This window comes from Calliphora vicina, chromosome 5 (assembly GCF_958450345.1).
Source record: "Calliphora vicina chromosome 5, idCalVici1.1, whole genome shotgun sequence".
Lineage (NCBI taxonomy): Eukaryota > Metazoa > Arthropoda > Insecta > Diptera > Calliphoridae > Calliphora > Calliphora vicina.
The window spans coordinates 95,452,949-95,476,119 of NC_088784.1; the positions used below are offsets into that span (position 1 = coordinate 95,452,949).

At 29.7% G+C, this 23,171-nt stretch overlaps 2 protein-coding genes across 2 annotated transcripts in view; one reads left to right on the forward strand and one right to left on the reverse strand.

The window, feature by feature from the left end:
• Positions 1 to 23,171, forward strand: part of pio (piopio) — a 90,295-nt gene that overhangs the window by 39,558 nt on the left and 27,566 nt on the right. Inside the window, exons 3-4 of the mRNA XM_065513182.1 lie at positions 7,434 to 7,483; positions 7,568 to 7,613. Of these exons, the coding sequence (XP_065369254.1) occupies positions 7,439 to 7,483; positions 7,568 to 7,613 (91 nt within the window). The 5' untranslated portion in view covers positions 7,434 to 7,438. The remainder of the gene's footprint in view (positions 1 to 7,433; positions 7,484 to 7,567; positions 7,614 to 23,171) is intronic.
• LOC135960899 (apolipoprotein D-like) lies at positions 21,128 to 22,555 on the reverse strand. The gene is made up of 4 exons (XM_065512301.1): positions 22,429 to 22,555; positions 21,698 to 21,943; positions 21,450 to 21,631; positions 21,128 to 21,384 (listed from the first exon to the last, which is right to left on the reverse strand). Exons 1-4 carry the CDS (start codon positions 22,437 to 22,439, stop codon positions 21,242 to 21,244), a joined length of 582 nt encoding a protein of 193 aa, XP_065368373.1. The 5' UTR covers positions 22,440 to 22,555; the 3' UTR covers positions 21,128 to 21,241.

The following is a 23,171-nucleotide window of genomic DNA, read 5'->3' on the forward strand; positions in this document are numbered from 1 at the left end:
TTATCATACTGATCATTATTATAAGCCCGATAATGATCAGTTATTTTTCTTTTGATATTGTTATTGTTGTCTCCAATTATAACGCATTCTAATGACAATGAGCCGTAATAACTGGCTACCGTTACACCTCTTAACATTTCTCATGTTTAGATCAATTGATGTAATACTTTGTTCTTTAATTTTTCTCACTTCTCTTTCCAAAAAATAAAAAAATCTCACACATTCGTCATTGATGCTGCCTGCAGAATGATGTTCATGATCATGTGACTGCGGCCACAATATTGTGTCATTTGATATGAATTATATAGATAACGACAAACTAAATTTTTTTTTTCTTCTTAAATTCTCTCAACAATAATATTTATGTACAATAGACAATATGACTTTATTTTTTGAGTTCATGTATTTGTTTCACGTTTCCAACACTTACATCAATGTATTTTGTTTCTTGAGAAACAGAGACGTTTGCCTAAAGGGGTAACTTAACATATTATTGGGTGTATGACTTAAAAATAAGGGATTTTTTTTAAAATTTTTTAGCTTTAATTTCAAAGTATTGGCCATTGTTAGCTATGATTTTTTCCCATTTTCTGGCAACATATGGATTTCGAGCCAAAAGAACTACTTATCTTTTGAGGCCAAGAAACGAATCAAGCCAATTTCGGATACTCTGTTTCAAAGTGAAGCGTATCACAGAGAGAGCGTTTTGCATCGATCGAAACAAAAAGTAGTAGGACGGGACAAAGTCTGAACTATAAGGCGGGTGAGGCAAAACTTCCCAACCACTTCGTTCTAAATACTTTTTAACAGGTATTGCAACATGTGGTCGGGCGTTGTCATGATGGAATATTATCATTTTTCGGCCAATGCTCGCTTCAATCCAATCAGTTGCGTTCGGTATAGGTTCCCTGTGATGGTCTGGGCAGATTTCAGCAGCTCATAATAGATAGGACCCATTTGCTCCCACCAAATACAGATCATTACCTAAGTGCCATGGATATTTAGCTTTGGTATCGAATCGGCTGGTTGGTCGGCTTCACATACGATCTCTTAAGCTTCGGGTTATTGTAATTGATCTATTTTTCATCGCAAGTAATGATTCGGTGCAAAAATAATTTTATTTTATAGCGTTCAAACATCATTTTGGACATGCAAAATCGTCTTTTAAAGTCTCTCCGCTTCGATTCGTATGATACCCAATTTCCCTGCCTTTGAATGAATCATGCTGCTCGCAAACGTTTTGAAATTGCTGCTTGAGTAGCTCCCATTGATTGTGCAAGCTCTTGTTGAGTTTTCATGGATCTTCATGGAGTAATGCCTTCAATTCTTGGTCTTCAAATATTTTTTCTCGCACGTTGAAACCGATAAGCTTCGGTGAGCAATCGGTGTGCTTCAGTGGCACTTTTTTTCAAATTAAAGAAGTAAAGCAAAACTTCCCGCATATAACGCTTTGTTGGTACAAAATTCGACATCAGAATTTCTTAGGATAATTTGTTATGGAAATCGTTGTTGCAATAAATCGATTGTGGCATGCGCGTTGTGACAGGTGGTGCCGTCTTGCTGAAATCAAGACGAGAACTCCGTTTTCATGTTCCTGTAACGAATGCCCTTCACAGTCACTGCAATTTCGGTCTCATCTTCAAAAAAGTAGGACCCAAACACACAGCCTGACCAAAATCTACACCAAACAGTTGCTCGTTGAGGTTGCATTTGTTTCACATGGATTGCATGAGGTTTTTCTGAGTCCCAAATTCGACAATTTTGTGTATTCACGAAGCCATTCAGAGGGAAATGTGCTTCATCGGAGAAGATAATTTTTTTTCGAAAAATTGGCATTGACTTCAATTTGCTCCATTACCCAATGAACGAATTGCCGGCAATTTCCATGGTCTGCTGGTTTGGGATCCTGAGTAAGCTGAATTTTGTACACATGAAGGTGGTGGTATTCTGTCAAAATGCACTGGGTAGTGCTTCGTGAAATTTTAAGTCGTTGAGAACGATGCCGAATTGATGTTTTCGAGTTTTCGGCGACACTCTCGTTTACTGTCTATAACAGAGCCAGTTTATTCAAATTTGTTCACCACTCTTCGAATGGTTGACACATTAGACGCACTTTCTAGACTGAAAATTCTTCGAAGTTTGCGAGCGGTCTCAGAATAACTTTCCAAATTTTTGTAATAAGTTTTCACAATTATAACCCATCATTCAAAATGGTGCGCTTTACGAAAGAACAACTTTCGTAAAGCGCTCTATTTGAATAATGGGAATAAACATATATGTGACTATTGCCAAATTTCAGAGGCGGCTGCCAAAGTTCATTTGCTACCTCATAAAGTAAATATATTCTGGATAGTTATAGATAGACATATCTGCATGACTGTTGAAATTTTTCAAAGCCTCGAAATAACTTACAAACATGATTGATACAATCGTGAAAATCGGCCCACAAATGGATTAGATATAATAGGTCGATTTTTTTACCTATTTGTTGCAAAAATTTTCAATTTTTTTTTTCACCAAACTTCTTTTATTGTAAATTTTTTTCGACAAAATTTTTTTTACCAAATTTTAGTTTTCATCATGATTTTTTTCATTATTTATCTTAAATAAAAAGCAAAACACCAAAAAAGTGTCGCAAGCCTTGGGTGACTTAATTTTAGACCACACAGCGTCATTCCTGAGGGGTCTCTGGGGACCATCGTCTAAAAATGGACTTGAATACTGCTCTGCTATGACTATTTCGTATTTCATGTTAATCGAACGAGTCATTTAGAATTGACAGATTTATTTCCAAAAAAATTGGTTCTGCTCTGCTGTGGAATGTTATTTATAAAGGTGTGTTTCTAGCTTTTTTTTAAAAAGTCGGGTATTTTCCCGATATTCACCCATTGTTGATCCGAACTTAGTATCTGAGTTATAAGTAAACAGTTTAATTTTATTTATTGTACTCACCCAATATAAGCATTTTTACTGGAATTCATGATGAAAGTAAGTGTAATTCAAGCCTTGAATTATAGTCAAGCAATTAAATTACAGTTGTATTAAACTTTATTTCAATAACATTCTCCAGTAAAAAAGAAACATAAATTCAAGCCATATGTTTTTAGTTTGAAAATATTTTTCAAGTTTAAAACTTAATTACATTTGCATTCAAGTCAAATTCCAACAAAATGTTCAAGTGCTTGAATTTTTGGGGCTTTTGGTGTTATACACTTTATTTAAATGCGATTTGTTAAGCTCCATTAGAAGGGAAAATAATTTTTAATCGGTTTTCGCTTTCATCTCGATCATTTATTGATCGTTTTAGTTGGATTTTTTAAGGCAATTCAGGCAATTTAGATAGTATTTCTGACAAATTTGTGCCTTTTTTATGTTTATAAGTTTCCAAAAGTTCGTGTTATTTTTCTTATTTTTCAGACATTTAAGGAGCGATCTTGCTAATTTTCAATACCCAACTGCTTATATACCTGATATATTGACATCACAAATTTGTCTGTAGTTTATCTGCAGTTCAGAAATTATTTCTAACATTTATAAGCTTTAAAAATATCGTGGTATTTTGCTTATATATCAGACATTTATACAGCGATCTTTTTGAATTTCAATATCAAACTTCAATATATCTGATACATTGATGGCGCAAATGAATCCATAGTTTATTTGGTGACTTCGGTAAACCAAGATAAATCGTATAATTACAGCACAGAATATGTTTTATCAAGATCGGGTCCCATATTAAAACAAAATATAGCCACCTCTTTGAAATTTATTTTCATTTGGTTTATAATTTGATCATCATCATCACCATCATCAACATGCATTGTTTTTCCTAAGCTCTAGTTACTGTAACCATGATATTGTTGTTATTATATTCAACTATTGTTAAAGTTGTTGTTCTTATTTTGTGAGTTCAACACGTTCGTAACAAATGATAAGACAGTTTCAATATTATAACGATATTAAAAGAATATTATTTCCAATAAATACAGAATAGAATTTCTCACACTAAGAATACATTTTTCAAATTATTAGTTGGTTAGTTTTACAATTATGTTTATTTTCATTTGGGAAACAGAATGTTCAATGATTTTATTCTATTTGTACGATTATGGGCATGAGTAATCATTATTATTGGTTTTTTTGTGGGTGTTTTAATTTTTTTTGTGGTTAGTGGCTGGCGGACATGGTTACGGGAAAGATAATTAACTGTGAAATGTATAAAGAAGGAAATGAAATAGACATAAGAAATATGTTTTAAAATCAAAATTAAATAGTTGGGCAAAGATTCAGAAATCTTTGTTAGGGCCTTCTTAGAGTGCCCTAACAGTTCATCAAAAATTAAAAAAATGCTTCTCTTAAAATCGATGCCTGTTTTCTGGAATAGGGCTGAATGAAATGAAAATAAAATTATATCAAACAGTTTAAAGAATTTTCCAATAAACAAATATCTAACATAACTTAAGTTCATTTACAAGCTTTTAAGCTGGCTTAATTTAAGAATATTAAAAAAAACTTGTTTTAAAATTAGTTTCAAGTTGTCATCGTATAACATGACACTTTAATACTTGTGCTTGAAATCATATAAAAAATTCTTTAAAGAATTTTCTTTAAACCTAAAATTAAAACACAAAACTCTTTCTAATTTACATACTATTCGAAAATTATAAACATTTACATTTTATTTTTTATTAGAATGGAATAGACATATCTGGTAGCTAATAAATATCAGTTTTGTTTATTTTCTAATTCCTTTGTATTAATTTTTATTATTAGAACATCTCAAACAAATATGTTAATAAGGCTTAATGGCTAGAAACACTAACAACTAAATACTATAAAAGAAATTTCTCCTATTTTTAAGTCAACTAGAAACCAAATTTTCATAGTTTCAAAACTTGTTTTTGTTTGGTTGGTTTCTTTCGCATTTGAGGCTGTTGTAGTTTGTAGCCAAAGTTGAGGATACAACACGATTTTGACCCAAGCATATAAACTCAAATTAAGATCTCATGTTTTTTTAGACTATACAAATGAAAAATACACAAAAATTCAAATATAAAGGAAAAAAGTATGTCTCCAAACAAAAAGGAAAAACGAATTTGTTAAAAGACATTAATAAATCTTGTATCTATAAGAAATATAATCCTCATTTGTAATGTTTTTCGTTTTAGTAGCCCTTAAGTTTTAATGTCTTTAATTTTTTATTGGAGTTTCTTATAAAAAAAAGAAATGCTTTTTGTTGAAATGTATTTGTACTAGGGTCTTTGAAAATGTTTGATGACAATAAAACGTGATTGTTATTAATGAGGACATTTATTACAATTAAAGGAATTTATTGTTTTTATACCCACTATCAGAAAATATATAGGGTTTATTGATTTTGTCATTCCGTTTGTAACACAGAAAAACATTTGTCCAGACCTACATTAGTATATATATTCTGGGCCCTCATAAGATTCTAAGACGATCTAGCTATGTCCGTCCGTCTGTCTGTCTGTTGGGCCCAAACGAAAGGATCTTGCCGGCTGAAATCTTCAGTGTCTCGGGAACTATTGGAGGTATCGTACAGAAGTTTCACAGGGTTAAAGCTGAGGTGTTTCTGAATTGATTTACAATTCTTCAGTTTCGTAGGTGAAATGGGGAATAATGGACGGAACTCAAAATTGGTCACCTCACATTTTTTAAAAAAAATCACCAAAAATCCATTTATGATCAGAATGAGATGAAATTTAAAATATTAATAGATTTTAAAAAGATCTACAAAACATATGTATAAATATGTATTTTTTCTCTTTTAGTTCAAGAGATATTTAGATTTATTGATTGATTTTTTTTAATTTTACTTGATCTTTTTTTGTTTTTTTTGATATGGCGGGCCTACGGAGGATCAGTTATATCAATGATAAAATTCTAAATAAAGTAAACTTGCTAACAGTTGTCTAGGATCTATAAAAAGTTACTCGGATACAAAGTTAGAACATGTAAAAAAGGCTGTATTTTTTAAGTTTTTTCCCAAAAAAATTCCTATATTTTTTCTTTTATAGCAACAAATTTTCTTCGGGACTATACACAATATTTATATGATTCGGGAAGAGATCTTAATAGGAAAGCTTAAAAAGTAAAATTTGGCTCAGTTAAGTGGACATAGCCCTTCCCAAACCTATCCAAACTTGGCCAATCTTTAAAAAAAAGTTTAGGTTTGAGTAAAAAATTCCTAAAAAGCAAAGCACTGATCCTCGAAAAAGCTCTATAATTGTATAGCCACATATAATGCTGAATTTTATGCAAAGTATTTTTACTATTCTATGGTAAATAACGTCACAGTGGGCATTTTTTTAAAAAAAAAGTTTTTGGAACACATTTTCCCCGTTTTAGGAATTTTGGTATTTAAAAACAAAAAATGGCAAGAATTATAATTCCATTCATTTAAAAACATTTGGATCTATATTAGTTTAAAATTTTATTATGATATCTTTAACCGTTAAAATTTTACATTAATTCAAATTTTATATTTTTTTTCATGGAAAATCACTATATTATAAGTTCTTTAGTTTTTAAGGTAAATAATGTCCGAAAAATTCATAAAATTTTTTTATTTTACTAAAATATCAATCTTCAAGTTCTACGGTTTTCACTAATACTAAATACTTATATAAAAGTATAATATTTACTCTTCAGAAGCTCCATAAACCTTGACCCCTATCAAAAATTTTAAAGATTTTTTCAAATTTTGCATGCAAAATATGTTATGACAACCTTTCTTTTAAGTCAGTCACAGCAAGCAGTATACTCGAGCGATTAACCTGATAATTTTATATAATTTAAAGGCATTTATATTGTTTTAATTGAGACTCGATTTATTCTTTAGAGAAATTGAAAGCTAGAACTTCAACATTCATTTAAATTTAATAAATCTGACCAATTTGTTATATTTTTAACTTTTGCAAATAAAAAACTCAAACATTAACCACAATTTCTTATTAAATAGGTTGTTCCCATTTGAAATGAAAGAAACAGAAATAACACACGTTTCTTTAAACATAATTTTGTCCGTCAAAAAGAAATGCTGGCGCACTATAAAGCCAGCAGACAATCAAAAAGTCATTAGAGCTTGTCTGAAGATAAAGAAAAGAAAGAAAGCAAAAACAAAAATGTGTTAAATAAGATTTGGCATGGTATGAGAAAAAACCAATTAATAGGGGAGTTCAGAGAAAAATACACATTTTACAAAATATTATTAAAATATTTGTAAAGTATGGGTGTGAAATATATGATTTTTGTTTTTATATTTAATGTTATTATCCCTAATGTTTTGTTATTCATTAATTTTAATGCGATTTTTTTTTATAAATTATATAAAAAACAAATTAAAATTAACAAATCTTTTAAAGTTTGATAAATTAAATTAATAATGTTTTCCTTATTTTTTTTTGCAGGCAACATGGTCTCCTCCACATTTAAACTTTGCACCTCATTACACATATTTGTAAGTATAAACAATAATGCTAAAGTGCAAGTCCTAAAATAAATATTTTTCTTTATAATTTCTTTATTTTTTATACAATTACAGTTTATAGTCCTGTTAACAGCAAAGGGTGCCCAAATACCAACAACAAGTAAGTGCAAAATGAAAATAAACTAAAGATTTATTATTTTATGGAAATAAGCAAACAGTTCATGACCTAATTTTGTAAAACAAAACATTTGAAAACATTCATATTAAAAAAAAAATTTCATGTTAATTTTTTTAACATAAATTGTTTTCAATATTTGTCTATATAAGATAAGATATTTCACTCTAACTACTTTAAAATATTTTTGAATTTTTGTTAAATCGCATTCAATATTATTTTTTTTCGTTTTCTTAACTTTTTTTTGCTGATATTTTGTCCAGTCCTGATGATTTTCTACCAAAAGTATTGTATGTCATAAAGTACTTAATTTTTCATCCCTGAATTAAAACAAACAACAATCTAGTTTATGTCTTAAGTCTTTCGTATTATACTCTCAGGGAAATAAACAGAGAGAGCCGTTTTGAAAACAAACCGAAAATGTATGTTCTTTAAGTCTTTCTATTATAACTCTCACGAAAATTGAGCCATGAAAATTGATTTTGTAAATAATCAAGGTAGTTATTTGACTTTCATTTAGCTATAAAAAATCGATAGATTTAAGCTAGCTAGAAGATTTTTATTTTAAACTTTTCTTGAAACTGTTTGGAAATTTTTCAAAAAAAAAAAAAAATAATTTAATTTTTTTTATCAAATGAAAACAGTCTTTTAAAAGAAAATTATTATGTATTCTGTTGAGAATATTTTTTGTTTTATGAAAACAGGCTGTGAAATTGTTTCCAAAGCATATATAACACATATTCAGAAATCGATTTTGCATTTCCTTAACTTTAATATAGAAAGGCCCTAACTCGTGTTTTTTTAAGTCGAGATTTTTTTGTCTAAATATGATATGTGAGCCTACCATTTATAATATAAATACAATGAGATACTTCTGAAATGCAATTGGAAATGGTGTAGTAAACTGAAGTATGAATTTTCAGTTATTTTGGGTTTTACCCATTTCTAGCAATTTTTATACCCTACACCACCATAGTGGGGGGGTATTATGCGTTTGTGCAGATGTTTGTAACGCCCAAAAATATTAGTCTAACACCCACCTCAAAGTATACCGATCGACTTAGAATCACTTTCTGAGTCGACCTTGTGCGCAGAGTACAGGTCGCAATTTTGAAGATATTTCGATCAAATTTGGTACATATTATTTTTTTGGCCCAAGGACTGGCGGAAATCGGTCCATTATTTCACCTAGCCCCCATACAAATATCCTTCCCAAATTGGACTTTATCGGTCATAAATGTTTAATTTATAAATGTATCTCCACAAATTGCGCTCCAAATAAGTTTTATATATACAAAATTCATGTCACCAAATTTTGTTACGATCGGTCCATAATTAGTCATAGCTCCCATATAGACCCGCTTCCGAAAATCAATTTAACGTGCATAAAACGCTTAAAAATTTTGGTATACTCACAAAATTCAACATCGTAAACTTTCATATAGACATAAATCACACGAACTAATTTCATGGTGATCGGTCCATAATTGGTCATAGCCCCCATATAAGGCCCACTTCCGAAAATCACTCAAAAATATAAATTATTGAAATTTTAAAAGAAAAATGTTTTTCGGAGCTTTGCCTTTGTAGAATTGTTTACTCAAACCAAATTTTTTTTTTTAAATTGGCAAAGTTTGGATATGTTTGGAGGCTTAAGTGAGCAAAGTTTTACTTTACAGGCCTTTGCATTAGGTTCTCTTTTTGGATCATATACAAATTTTATATAGTCCCGAAGAAAATTTGTTTCTATAAAAGAAAAAATATAGGGACTTTTTTGGGTAAAAACGTGAAAAATACTCCCATTTTACATGTTCCAACTTTTGATGCATGTAACTTTTTTATAGGTACGAGATAACTGTCGTAGCTGATATTTCTAAAAAAAATTTCGACCCTCCATAGGGCCGCCATATCTAAAAACCAAAAATGATCGAGCAGAATTAAAAACAAATAAATAAACCTAAATATCTCTTGAACTAGAAGAGATAACTTACATAAGTATGCACGTTTTTGGTAGATCTCCTTAAGGACTATTTTAAATTTCACCTCATTCGAATCAAACTTGAATTTTGGCGATTTTTTTTAAAAATGTGAGACCCGTGATTGCTTGCAATTTTGATAATTAAGCGTAAAGCGCTCTATTTACAACTTTTGTATCTTTAGTGACCCCCACTTAAATTTTCCTGCAAAAATTTTCGTAGAATATTTTAATCCTTAAATGTCTTTTTTGAAAGGACTTTTTTGGATTTTCTCTTAAAAAGGGTCAAATTGACCCCTAAAGGCAAGAGATAGAGGGTTAAGATCTTCCACAAAAATTATCTCCATAAAATTCCACAATATAATTCTGACAATAAAAATTCTCTCAGACATTAACTTTCAAAATTTTTTTCAGTTGGTATAATGCTACCTTCGATCAAAAAATTAAAACTTTGACCCACTATAAAAAAAATTTAGACCAGCTGGACTATAAGTTTATTCCACAAAAATTATGTACTCAACATGCCCTTTCAGAATTATAGGGTCACTATTCCGTTCCAATCAAAAAGTCTCAATTTGTTTCAAAATAAAAGCTAGACATTTGAAAAAATCCCGCATTTTTAAGTCATAAAATATATATCCCATTCCATTACTTTTTCAGTAGTCTTTACAAATTATGAAAATTTAATAAAATAAATTGTATTTCTAAGGAAATCAATTTAATGAACTTGAGCCTAAATAATTAAGAATATTAATCAGGAATAAACGTTCGACAAAATAACCACTAATAATTATTCCAATAAAATATATATCTTACTGAATTTTATTCAATTTCCAAAAAATCGTAATATGTAACTCCTTATTAAAGTACTTAATTATGCATCCCTGTAAATTATGTTTATGTCCTAAGTCTTTCGTTTTACACTCTCGTAAAAAGAAGCAGAGAGCGATTTTGTAAACAAAGCGATTATGTGTGTGCCTTAAGTCTTTCGTTTTTAACTCTATCAGGAAAATTGAGCGAATTGAATTGATTTTGTAAATTAAACAAGAAATAAATTTTATTTTATATTAAATTTTTTTAATTAATATAGAAAATTTAGCTTAATTACAATACTTTATAGAAAAATATCATGAGTCATTTTCTTTAATTTAAAAATATTTTCAATACATATTTTTTTTGTTGCTTAAATGTTATGTTTGTTTTTGTTGTTTAATTGTACCCCCCAAAAAGTGAATGGTAATATGGTGTGGTCTTTTTTGAAATACATTATTTTTTTATTGCAACAAATTCATTTTTTTTAATCACATTCATGCAAACATATTTATGCACATTCATAGTTATACGAGGAGCTGCTTTGCTGTATGTTGTGAATTAGTTATTCAGGTTTATTTTTTGCTTTTGTGGTTTTTGCAAGAAATGTTACATTTACCAGTAAGCATGTAAATAGTATATGGTCACAAATAGTTAAAGTTTACTAATGCTTTTTATTTAGTTTGCATTTTTCTTTACATATTTGCTGGATTTTGTGTTTTTCTTTTACAATTTTGTAATTGTTTTACGTTGCTAAAGATTAAATTAGTTTAAACCACATTCAGAGAGTGTTGGAAATTGAGTGCTTGCAGGTATTTGGCAAATCAATATGTTTTAAGGCAAATTTAGTAAGACTTGCCATTTAAAGTGATTAATTGAAGATGTGGTTTATTGCTATATGGTTAATTAATTCAAGGGCAAATTAAATATTAATTTTAAAAGCATATATTAGTGTAGGTGATAAATTATTAACCAGATTTTTTTTTTTAATTTTTGTAGGGTCAGATTTTGAAATTCAATATCTAAAACTAATTTAAGCTAAACTGAAAGACAGACGTTATTAAATTGAAAATCAATTAAAAATTTTTAATTGAAACAAATTATTTGCTGCATAAATGTATCTTTGTAATACATTTTAAAACTCACATATTGAACAGCCTGGTTATATGCATTTCCCTCTTATTTATGATGTGTTTAAATCCACAAAAAAATATTTAGATTTTTCTTATAAAACTCACCTAAAATCTTCAAGTTTTCTATTGTTAATAAACTCCCCTATATTTCATAATATTTTGGCTTTTTTTTCTTACAAAATCACACACGAAAGCATCCTTTCATAACTTATTAAATCATGTAGAAAATCCTATAAATCATATTGCCGTCATCTTATACAACTCCAGCATCATCATATCATCACAATTGTACTGCGTCTTTTGCTCTGTTGCTTCTTTATTTCCTCGATGCAATATGTAAGAGGTGCGGCCTCTTCCAAATGCGGAAGAAATTCACTTTGTATGAGTTTAAAATAAATATTAAAGAAATAAAATAAAAAGTTGCCTGTAATATTTAACATCATGCAACGTTAATGACATTGAATCCAAAAACAACATCCACACAAGATGGTAACAACAAATCAAACGAAACCAAACAAAAAAAAAATGAGTTAGTAGAGAAGGAAAAATATCTTTAAACACGAATGAAATAAAACCATGTATTCCATTGTATAAGAGCCCTGCTAAAGGTACAAAGCAGCCACTGTTAGTTTACAAATAAAGAAGAATGAAGAAAAAAAAAATGTCACAAGATCATCATCACCATCACATACCAAAGAAGTTTTGGCAAGAAATGAATATTTTATGGCTGAAAAAAAAGATCATCAAGATTAAGTTTAAAGTTAGAGAAGAAACATAAAATGATATTGGAGAAAAATACAATATATGGCTACAATTTAACCCATGAAGGTCAAGCTATTCAAACAGATAAAGTATAAAATATCACAGAAGTATTGTATAGATAGAATTCTTATAGAGAAATTACCATTTTATAGCAAGAAATAAAGAATTGGCTAAAAGATTAATGAGTGGTAAGGTTAGAAAGGATGTTTTCGGAGGAGAACTTTAACTTGAAATAAAACAGAGAAAACGTGTAACTCTTTCAGCTACGCTTTTTTGTATATAAGTTTAAAATCAAAACAATTGCATTTTTACTTTAATCAAGATTAGTTTATTATAAAAAGTAAGAAAAATAAATCAAAACATAAAAAACCACCCCATTTCAAGGTTTTTTGTGGAGTGGGGTGGTTAGTTTAATAACCACCGTGGCGGTTGGCATTAAAAATATTTTTTTTTTTAAATCGAATTTTTTGACTAAATTTTCTGACCAAACAAACGAAATAGCAAAGTACCACTGAATTCGATGAACAAAAAACACTCTGTGCTTTTTTTATTGAATGTGCGAAAGTCTCTTAAAAAACTGCGGTTTACAATATTTTCAAAAACATATATTTATCTAATAAGAGCAACCTGACGGCAAAGTTTTGCAAAAAAAAAAAAAACATAAACTATGATCAGATTTGAATGGACCCAAGTGAGCTGCTTGAAGAGTGGCTACCCATGGAACCTAACTTATGACTTCAAAAAATATAATTGTTTAGCAAAATGCCAATAAATTATGTTTTAAAGACTATAGAAAAGGTGGTTAGTAAAGTGACCACTTAACCGCAAAGAGTTAAAGCCCCTCAAACAGTGAGTTTTTCTAGATGTAATGGTGTTTCGACAATGGATTGACGATTATCATCTCTCTAAATGCGGCAGTTCAGTTTGATGACATCAGTTTGTAACAAAAAGTGTGTTTTAATTCTGACCAAAATTTGCAAATGAAGTGTGTGTGAAAATTTTACTTCCAAGTTATTGCCACTTGCCCAAAATCATATTTAAACATTAATGCCATAAAATTATCTAATTAATAAAGCCAATTGGATATTAAAAACGTTATTCGGTTTTATTTCAACTAAAAGTTGAAGTTCTCCGCCTCTATAAAAAAACACCCTTTATAATCAATTCACTATTTCTAGTTATAAAAAAACACCATTTATATAAGTTTGTCACTCCGTGTGAAATTTCCACATTTTTCATTTGCGAAACCATATTCTGCCTCATTAATAATAGCGGGGTCGATATAGCTGCCTGTTTATCTGTTGAAATCAACTTTCCAAAGCACCCATAATAATTTACAAACATAAAATATACATTAATATCTCAGGTATAGTCCTGGTTAGATTGCTATTTAAAATCGGGAAAATCGGTTCAGAAATGGCTGATATAAAAGCCACAACTACCTCGATTTGTTTACTAATTTTTGTGACTTATGCACATTGCTATTCTTGTTCTATGGGTTATTCCAAGAAACTTTGCCGAAGAAACCATAGCTCAAAAATTAATTTTAAGCACCCGGATTTCACTATGAGAACAGGTATTAGGACATGTGGTCGAGCAATGTCGTGATGGCGTTTTTCGGCCAATACTCGCTTCAACCGAATCAGTTTTGTTCGACACAAGTTCCCTGCGATGGTGTGGTCAGATTTTAGCAGCTAATAATAGGTATTAACATTTTGCTTCCACAAAATACAGAGAATTACATTAGCGCCATGAATATTTGGCTTTGATGTCGATTTGACTTTGTTGTCTACTCTATAATGATCAATAACTAACGGAGAATAAATGAAAAGAATTAGAACTAACGTATGCGGAATAAAATTGCATTAGAATTGATGGTCAAATCAAATACCAAAAAAGTCAAAACTTCTAATTTACATCTGATTGATTAAGTTCCATATATATTTTTTTAGAAAAAAGATTATGTTCTACTTTGGAAATCTTATCAATAATAGGTTTATTTACTTACAAAAAAGTCCACTTCTCTGCCACTATATAACAAATTGATCCCGATAATAATTGATAAAATGTGGAAAAAATTACAAATGTTATTTCAAGGTAGTTCTTTTTTGTTAACATTTTGAGATAACTAAAAGCCAGAATTTCAAATGGGGTTCGAAAGTATTAAGGCTAAACATAACGTAATTTAAAATAAGTCCTAAAACACTAATATCTCATATATTTTTTCCTCTGGCCAGTGTCAAATTTTTGTTGCAATTTCATTCCGCATACGTTATTAAAAAAACAAGTAAGAGAGCTATATTCGACTGTGCTGAATCTTATATACCCTTCAATAAATTATACTTTAAAATACATATTTTAAATACATATGTTTAGGTAAACAAAATTTATTTTTTTTTTAATTCTGTTTTCAAAATTTAAATTTATTTTTTAAAATTTTTGAAAATGAATTGATGACAATTTTTTTTTTTTTTTTAAATTTCGGGTTAAAAAATATTTTTATCGATTTTTACCCATTATAGGTCCAACTTACTATGGCCTTATATACGTCGTTGGTAAGCACTTTGATATATCGATCATTAGATATCCATACTGTCTATATTAATGTTTAGTAATCTAGATATAGATAAAAAATAGAACCAAAATAGAGGTCGTCTTAGTTTTTTCATTATATCTCAGCAATTTGTGGGCCGATTTTCTCTGAACTGAACCGGGTCTATAGCGGATATATTGATGTATGAATTATGTATGTAAGTTATTTGCGGACTACGGAAAGGTGATTTCAACATAGAGACGGACATGGTTATATCGACTCCGCTATATATAACGATCCAGAATATTTAAACTTTGTAGGGATTTTTCTTTTATCAAAATTACACAGTTTAGAAAAAATTCGAAAGAGAACATTTTCATATCAGACTGTTATTATTGTCATTATTTGCTCTAAATTTCTAATGCTCTAATTTTCCTATTTTAAATAAACATTTTTCGGTTTCCGTCACACAGAGCAAATAGTGTTTCAGTTGATTTTTTTTCTGTTGTGGTTGATAAATTTTGGTTGTCAACTGAAGAAAATCAATGAATATACAACAGCAAATCACAGGGAATTTTTTTTATATGTGCGGAACTAATATGTAACTTTAATAAGAAATAGTGTAAATAAATTCACGAAATGTACCGACAAAAATTTAAAAAAACACATTCTCTGGAAATGTGTTCCGTTTAGAAACCCTAACCTAAAAAAATTACTTTTTAAAGCAAATAGCAACCTAAAATTAATTACGAAATGTATTTTAAAGTAATAAAAAGTTTAAAGTTAACGAATAAAACCATTGGGAGGATCCATGTGAAAGCGGACAGCAGTCGAATTTATTTTTTTTATTTATTTTCAACAACCTAGCCTTATTGGCCATAACCGGTTATAAATTTCTACTTACGAAATTACCATCAACGATTATAATTTTTTTTTATTTTTTTAAATTTTTATTAAATTTTTCTTTATATGAAAAAAAGTACTTTTAATAACGTTATTCCTTATAACTCCTGAACTAATCGAGTCTCCATCCAAATTTTTTGTACGAATATAGCAGAGAGTTTAGATGTCCTCATACCGTGTTCTTCATTAATTTTTATCACCGCGATCTTTGATATTTTTTACTTTGAAATATATACTCTGAAAATTGACCTTTAACCTTCGGGAAGTAAACAATTTTATTAACACCATTTTATGGACATTATCTTTGGCTTTAAAATGAAGTTATGGGCAATTATGTGCATATAATTTTAGACAATTTTAACAAATTTTTCAATTTTGAAATCGCGATATTTTTGAAATGAAATGGGATTTTGATGAAGATGTCATTGATTTGAGAAACCCTTTGGAATCGTAATATGTGTGGTAAATTTCATTAATCGAAGATGGCAAATCCGAAAATAGCAATTTTTTGTCCGTTTTGATATGGATTCTCACAATTCTTAAAATATATGAGTTGAATTGAACCCTTGCAGACAAAATTTTTAGCTCAAGAGCATAAAATTAAGTTGAGTCATATAAAAATGTATAGAAATCTTAAGATAAATATTTTTAAAGCGAAATATTCAAAAACGTCCTAACTAAATCTTGAAAATTATGTGAAGAATTTCCCAAAACCCCTTAAAGAGTTAACATTATACATATATGTAGGTAGGTAGGTACATGTGATTAAAACGGTTTTGGGCCACCAGAGTTTCTTGAACCTTCTTAGCAACGCTGTGCTGTTTTGTTCTATTCAGTTTATTTTTTTTTTTTGCAGTTTCTGTTCGTTAACAACCTTTTTGTGGCACAAACTAACAGCACACCGAGGAATCAAGAATTGCAATTGGGCTTAAAGTAACAAATACTCATACAATAACACAAGCTACTCGCCAAAAGGCTGGCTGGTTGGCAAGCAGGCCGTCTGAAAGTCAGACAGACAGACACATTTATGCCAATGTTATGCCTAAGGTTTCGTGGTGTATCTTCATGTTCTTTTTGTGCGGTGCTGTCTTCTTATTGTTTTGTGTTTTTTTTTTCTTCTTTTTTTTTGTTTTTTGCAACATTTCCTGGTTAGACAACATTTTTGTGGCAATGCTTAAAGTTCTTGGCGTCTTTAAACTCTTTAAACAAATCCGTACAAACTTACTCACATGTGTATATGACTTAACTTTTAAATAAAAAGCCACAGAAGCCCATAGAAGGTTGTTTAGTTGCTTGATAGTTTTGTTATTAAAATCATCATCATCATCCTCATCACCATCATCATTGTAATTAAAGCTGATGATGAAGTTGTAAGAATACAAAGCTCAATACTGCTGTGTTTATGTTTGGATTTAATGGAAATTTGTTATACATGTTAGATATGTATTTACTATTTAGATTTTAGATGTTGCTGCTGCCTTTTAGAAATCATGCAACCCAACAACTAACTTCCTTGATTAGTTAGTTGGGTTCAGAGAATGATTTAGAAACGCTGATTTGTTTCTACTTATAATTTTTTTGAGCTATAAGCTGTATGAAAAACCTTAGGTTTTTTTTTGTGCAAAAGATTGGTTTCTTTTTGCTACAATAGGTAGTGAAAAAGAGAAATCTACCACCAATTTTATGTTATGGCTGGTTAAAATAAATTGGAATTTATTTAAGTTATTTTGAATGCGTTTTAAAAATAAATTAGACTGTGATGAAAAAAAAAAGTTGAAAGAAAAAAGTTCAAATCCTAAAGGAACTTGTGGAACTTGTTTATAAAAGGAAATTAGTTAATTTATTTCATGCTGATTTAGGGTATAACTTTGGGATTAAAAAAGAGCGTACTACTTGCTAAAAAAATCTATCATAAGTTAGCTGTAGCATTGTTGTGTTGGTTTTCAAAAATACTATTCTGTCTATTTTGGAACCTTATTGTGTCCTTTGTATATTGATCAAATATTTGAGAAAAAAACCTAACCGCTTTATCTATTTAGTAAATGTTTATTTGATCTTAGCCCTCGTTTTGATGGGGCATCGTTTTGCGTATTTTTGTATTTTTTTAAAATGGCGGTATTTTGTGTAAAATTTTGCAATTTTATGCCAGATATAGTTGAGCGAACAAGAACATAACATCGACACGAGTTGTCCACACAGACAAATTCATGTGCGGACAAAAATTGTTCGGTTTGTGAATTGATGTCTTGTCAAGACGGGTGCTTAGATCACTTTGATAAGAGCAAACAATGTCAAAAATATAATAATGCGATATTTTCTTAACTAATTTTCTAAGATCAATATTTATTCAAAGGGAAGACAAATTCGATTTTTTAGTGTTCACGCTTTTTTGTCAAAATATTTAAACAAATGTAAATGTATGTATTTTAAGCAAACAAACATAAGTACAAACAAGTAAGAGAGCTATATTCGGCTGTGCCGAATCTTATATACCATTCACCAAATTATACTTAAAAATATATTTTTTTTAAATATTATTTAATCAAAATTATTTTTTTTTTAAATTGTTTTTAAATTTTAAAAAAATTTTATTTTTCCAAATTGTTTTTTAATTTTTTTTGAATTTTTTTTAAAAAAAGTTTTTTTCATTTTTTTTTTATTTATAAAAAAACAAATTTTTTATAAAAAGTATGTATGACAAAAAAAAATTTTGTTGATGAAAAAATTCGAGTTAAAAAATATTTTTCCCGATTTTGACCCATTGTAGGTCCAACTTACTATAGCCCTATATACATCGTTGCAATGGACTTTGAAATATCTATCATTAGATATCCATATTGTCTATATTAATGACTTAGTAATCCAGATATAGATCAAAAATAGGGCAAAAATCGAGGTTGTCCCTGTTTTTTCCTTATATCTCAGCCATTTGTGGGCCAATTTTGTCGATTTTAAATAGCAACCGACCCGGTTTTTATTGATATATGAATCATATATGTTAGTTATTTGGGGGCTATGATTTCAAAATACAGACGGACATGGACAAAAATTGTATGAACCAAATTTTATTAAAATATCTTCAAAATTCCGACCAGTACTTTGCGCACAAGGTTTAGATGGGCAGCCAGATGGACGGAAATTATTTAATCGACTCAGAAATGATTCTAAGCCGATCGGTATACTTTAAGGTGGGTGATAGATTAATATCTTTGGAGATTACAAACACAAACGCATTATACCCTCCCCACTATGGTGGTGTATGGTACGGACGGCAGAAAATATAAAGCGGTTTAGGCAAAACTTCCCAACCACTTCATTCTAAATCCTTTTTAACAGGTATTGCAACATGAGGCCGAGCGTTGCCATGATGGAATATTAGGGTTTCTTTCTGGCCGCATATTCTGTGCCTTTATCGGCAAATGCTCGCTTCAAACGAATCAGTTGCGTTCGGTACAGATGTGATGGTCTGGTCAGATTTCAGCAGCTCATAGCATTTAAGATCCTTTTTCTGCCACCAAATACAGAGGATTACCTTTGCTTCATGGATATTTGGCTTTGGTGTCGATTCAGCTGGTTAGCCGGGCTTCACATACGATCTCTTATGCTTCGGGTTATCGTAATGGATCCTTTTTGCATCACAAGTAATGATTCAGTGCAAAAAAATTTTATAGCTTTCAGGCAGCATTTCAGACATAGAAATTCGTCTTTCAAGGTCTCTCAGCTACAATTCGTATGTTACCCAATTTCCTTGTTTTTCTATGAATCCTTCTGCTCGCAAACGTTTAGAAATAGCTGCTTGTGTAGCTCCCAATGGTTTTTTGCGAGCTCTTGTTGAGTTTTACAACAATCTTCATGGAATAATGCCTCCAATTCTTGGTCTTCAAATTTTTTTGGCTGGCTTGGGCGATCTTTGTCTTTTATGTCAAAATCACTACTTCTGAGCCGCACAAACATCTCTCGCACATTGAAACTGATGAAACTCATTCACCATAAGCTTTGGTGAGCAATTGGAGTACTTCATTTGCACTTTTTTTTTCAAATTAAAGTAGTAAAGCAAAACTTCCCGCATATGACGTTTTGTTGGTAAAAAATTCGACATTTTCGAAACAAAAAAAAAAGTTGTTGTTTATACTATAATGTTCAAAAACCCCCTGTCTATACCTGATACATTTTTATCATGATAAACTTCAAAATGGTTGTCAAAATAAAAAATTATCAGGTATAGTCCCCATTTATTAGTATTATTGCTTCGTTATGACAAAATTGTTAGTGCTTTTACACAGACAACTTTGTCTTGACAACAAACGTCATTGTTATGAAAAATATTTGTCAAGTATAGACAGGGGGTAACTAAGTGAGAATAAATGACAGACATGTTGCCTTCAAAATGACATATAAGTTATTAAAAACTATTGTAAATCCCGTATATTTATTTTGGAATCAGAAATTAAGAATTTTCTAATATATAATTTATGATTGTTCCTTTGGATAGCTAATTTACGAATACGTCATTTTAAATTCCAATACAGCGAACTACAAAAACAATTTTTAATTGATCATTTTTATTCTAATTTGACCCAAAACTGCAAGCTCTAAATGTAAACGTAGAACAAGTCAAGACCTTAGGAGCTCCAAAGATCAAAAAATATAAGGACCTATCTAATAATTAAAACCAAATAACTATTCGCAAGTAGTATTGTAGTAGTCTATTAAAAACGTACTTTGCGTATTCTTCACAGGCGTTTTGAATAAAACCTTCTTTATTTTCAGATCATTGAACCTCTCGTCCTACCTACCTTGTTGCATTCTCTAATTTTCTTTCCGCTTCGTTAGCATTTTACATTTTACAACAGCAATTTGTGCTTCAACGCCGTCGTTTTCTTGTTCTTTTTGCTCTTTTATATTGGCCATAAAATACAAGTAATTTAATTTATGGTGGGTATAAATTATTTTAATTACAAACCTGTGTACGAGAGGTATTGGAAAACAACATGGCTTTGGCAAAAATTTGCCATAAACTGAAGATGGTCAAAGAATAATAAGAAATTCGATTTCGTTGAAGGAAAAAAGGAATGTGTGATTTCTACTTTTAAAAAATTAACCCATTAGAGAAGAAATATGTAGATACATATGTTTTGTAAATGGAGAGGAAAGTGTTAAGCTAATCTACAGATTAACTTTTACTAGAATTGAAAAGTGTATGTGTAAAGTTTAGAGAGGAGATTAAATAAACTTCTGGTGTTGAATTAAATTATTAAACTTAAGAGGCTGATTTTTATATTTTTGCTGTTCCTTAAAGGTTTAATCTTCTATGACCAATTAAAAATTTGATACATGTATTTACATCATAAACTTGTAACAATTATAAAACATATTTTCTGTGTAATTATGCAAGATTTTTAATGGTTGCAACAACCATAATTATTTATTTTCTTTTCTCAAAAAAGACAATTAATTCAAAATTCAAACATTAAACTTGTTGCTGTATGCTTCAAATTTAAGCAGTTTCTTCATTGCATGAAATTTGGTTGGTAATTTTCAAATCCTGCAAAGAGATGTCATTAGTTTTCAAAACACTAACAGCCTTTTCAATGATAGTTGGCTCGGGAAGAGGTTGGCGTGTCAAAATCCAAACAATGGCTAAAAGATAAAAGAAATATATTACATTTGATGTAGGAAAACAATTCAATAAGTCAAAAACTTACTGGCATGTGTATTTTCTGTCACAGGTGTGCAGGAGTACACCACAGTATAGTTGTCATAATCGGTATCCAAAACCCAGTAGTTACTGGAAACAGTGATAACAGGTGAAACGGGGAACTTAACCAATAATTTGGCATTCGAAATCAAAGTGGCAGTACCCAAGATATCGGAATTGGCATTAGTTCTAAAATCATAAAAAAGAAAAACATGTTTAAACATGCTTACAATAGCAATAATAAAAATTACTTACTTTTCATTAATCAAAGCATTCTTAACATTAACAAGGCCCGAAGAGTTTAAGGAATATTCAGCCGATATACATTTGCCATCGGCTTCGAAATACACTGGATATTTGGCATATTCATACCATTTACCCAAATACTTTTCAACATTAAAATCTTCCACAACCTTTACATTCTCAGGGCAGGCACCTTTGGAAACAATTTGAGCTGAGGCCACAGCCAATAGGGCAGTTAAAGTTGTTAGAGTCAATAAGCTGGAAGAGTAACATGTTTATAAGTTAACAACAATAATATTTAGCCAAGTTTAATAAAAACAAAATTTCCTTGAAATATTTGTTATAAAACTTTGATTCAGAAACACGAAAGGAAAACAATTTTAATATTTTTGTATGAAAAACCCCCAAAAATTATTTAAAAACTGAGAGATTTTCATAAAAAAATTTTAAAATTGTTTTCCTTTCGTGATTCTAAATCAGGCCATTATAATTTGTTTATGAATAAGGCCTTAGAGAAACAGACATAGAACGGAAACTAGAAAAAAAAATCAAACAAACATGTTACTCAAAATAATCACACATATGAGTGTTGATTTTGTTTTCACATTATTTTATTTACTAATTCATTCTCACCACTTATGTTTTTGACAAATGAGTTAGGCCTTTGACAGTAGAGCTTCCGATCTATGTTTATTTCTCTATGAATAAGGCCTTTATCGTTTATTCTATTCACTTTACTTTACCTTTTATTCATGATGAAGTTAGTAACAATTAAATGCTATTTGTTTAAATATTCTAAATATTCAGTTGTTGTCCAGTTGTAGTTCTCCGGAATAATGTTGAATTTTATTATAATTTTTCCAGTTTTTATAGGGGAATCCGCTTAGTTTTCGTACAAACTAATTAACAAAATTGTTAACATTAAAAATATAGTCATGATGTTTATATTAATTTATAAATAAGGTACAGTGGAGCAATTTTTGAAAAATATGTTGAAACTTTAATTTGTCATTTTACCACTTCTGTTTTGTAAAAAAATTGCTCAGATAAGTAGGGGACCTAAATATTACCGGATCGTTTACTAATTTTTAAACTAATAAACCTAGCAAACACAAAATATAGCTGCTTTGTATTTTAATGAAGTAAAACATAAGGAAAAAGGGCCCTAGTGGTACTTTTCGTCTTCCTATAGGTACTTTTTTGTTATTCCAAACCCCTTGTCTATACCTGATAAATTTTTGTCATGATAAACTTCAAAATGATTGTTAAAAAAAAAAAATTATCAGGTATAGTCCCTATTTATTAGTATTATTGCTTCGTTATGACAAAATTGTTAGTGCTTTTGCTCAGACAACTTTGTGTGGACAACAAACATCATTAATTGTTATGATAAATATTTGTCTAGTATAGACAGGGGGTTCCATGTTCACCTTGACCTTAAATAAAAATGTTCATAAAAACAGGATTTTTTCTAACATTATATGTA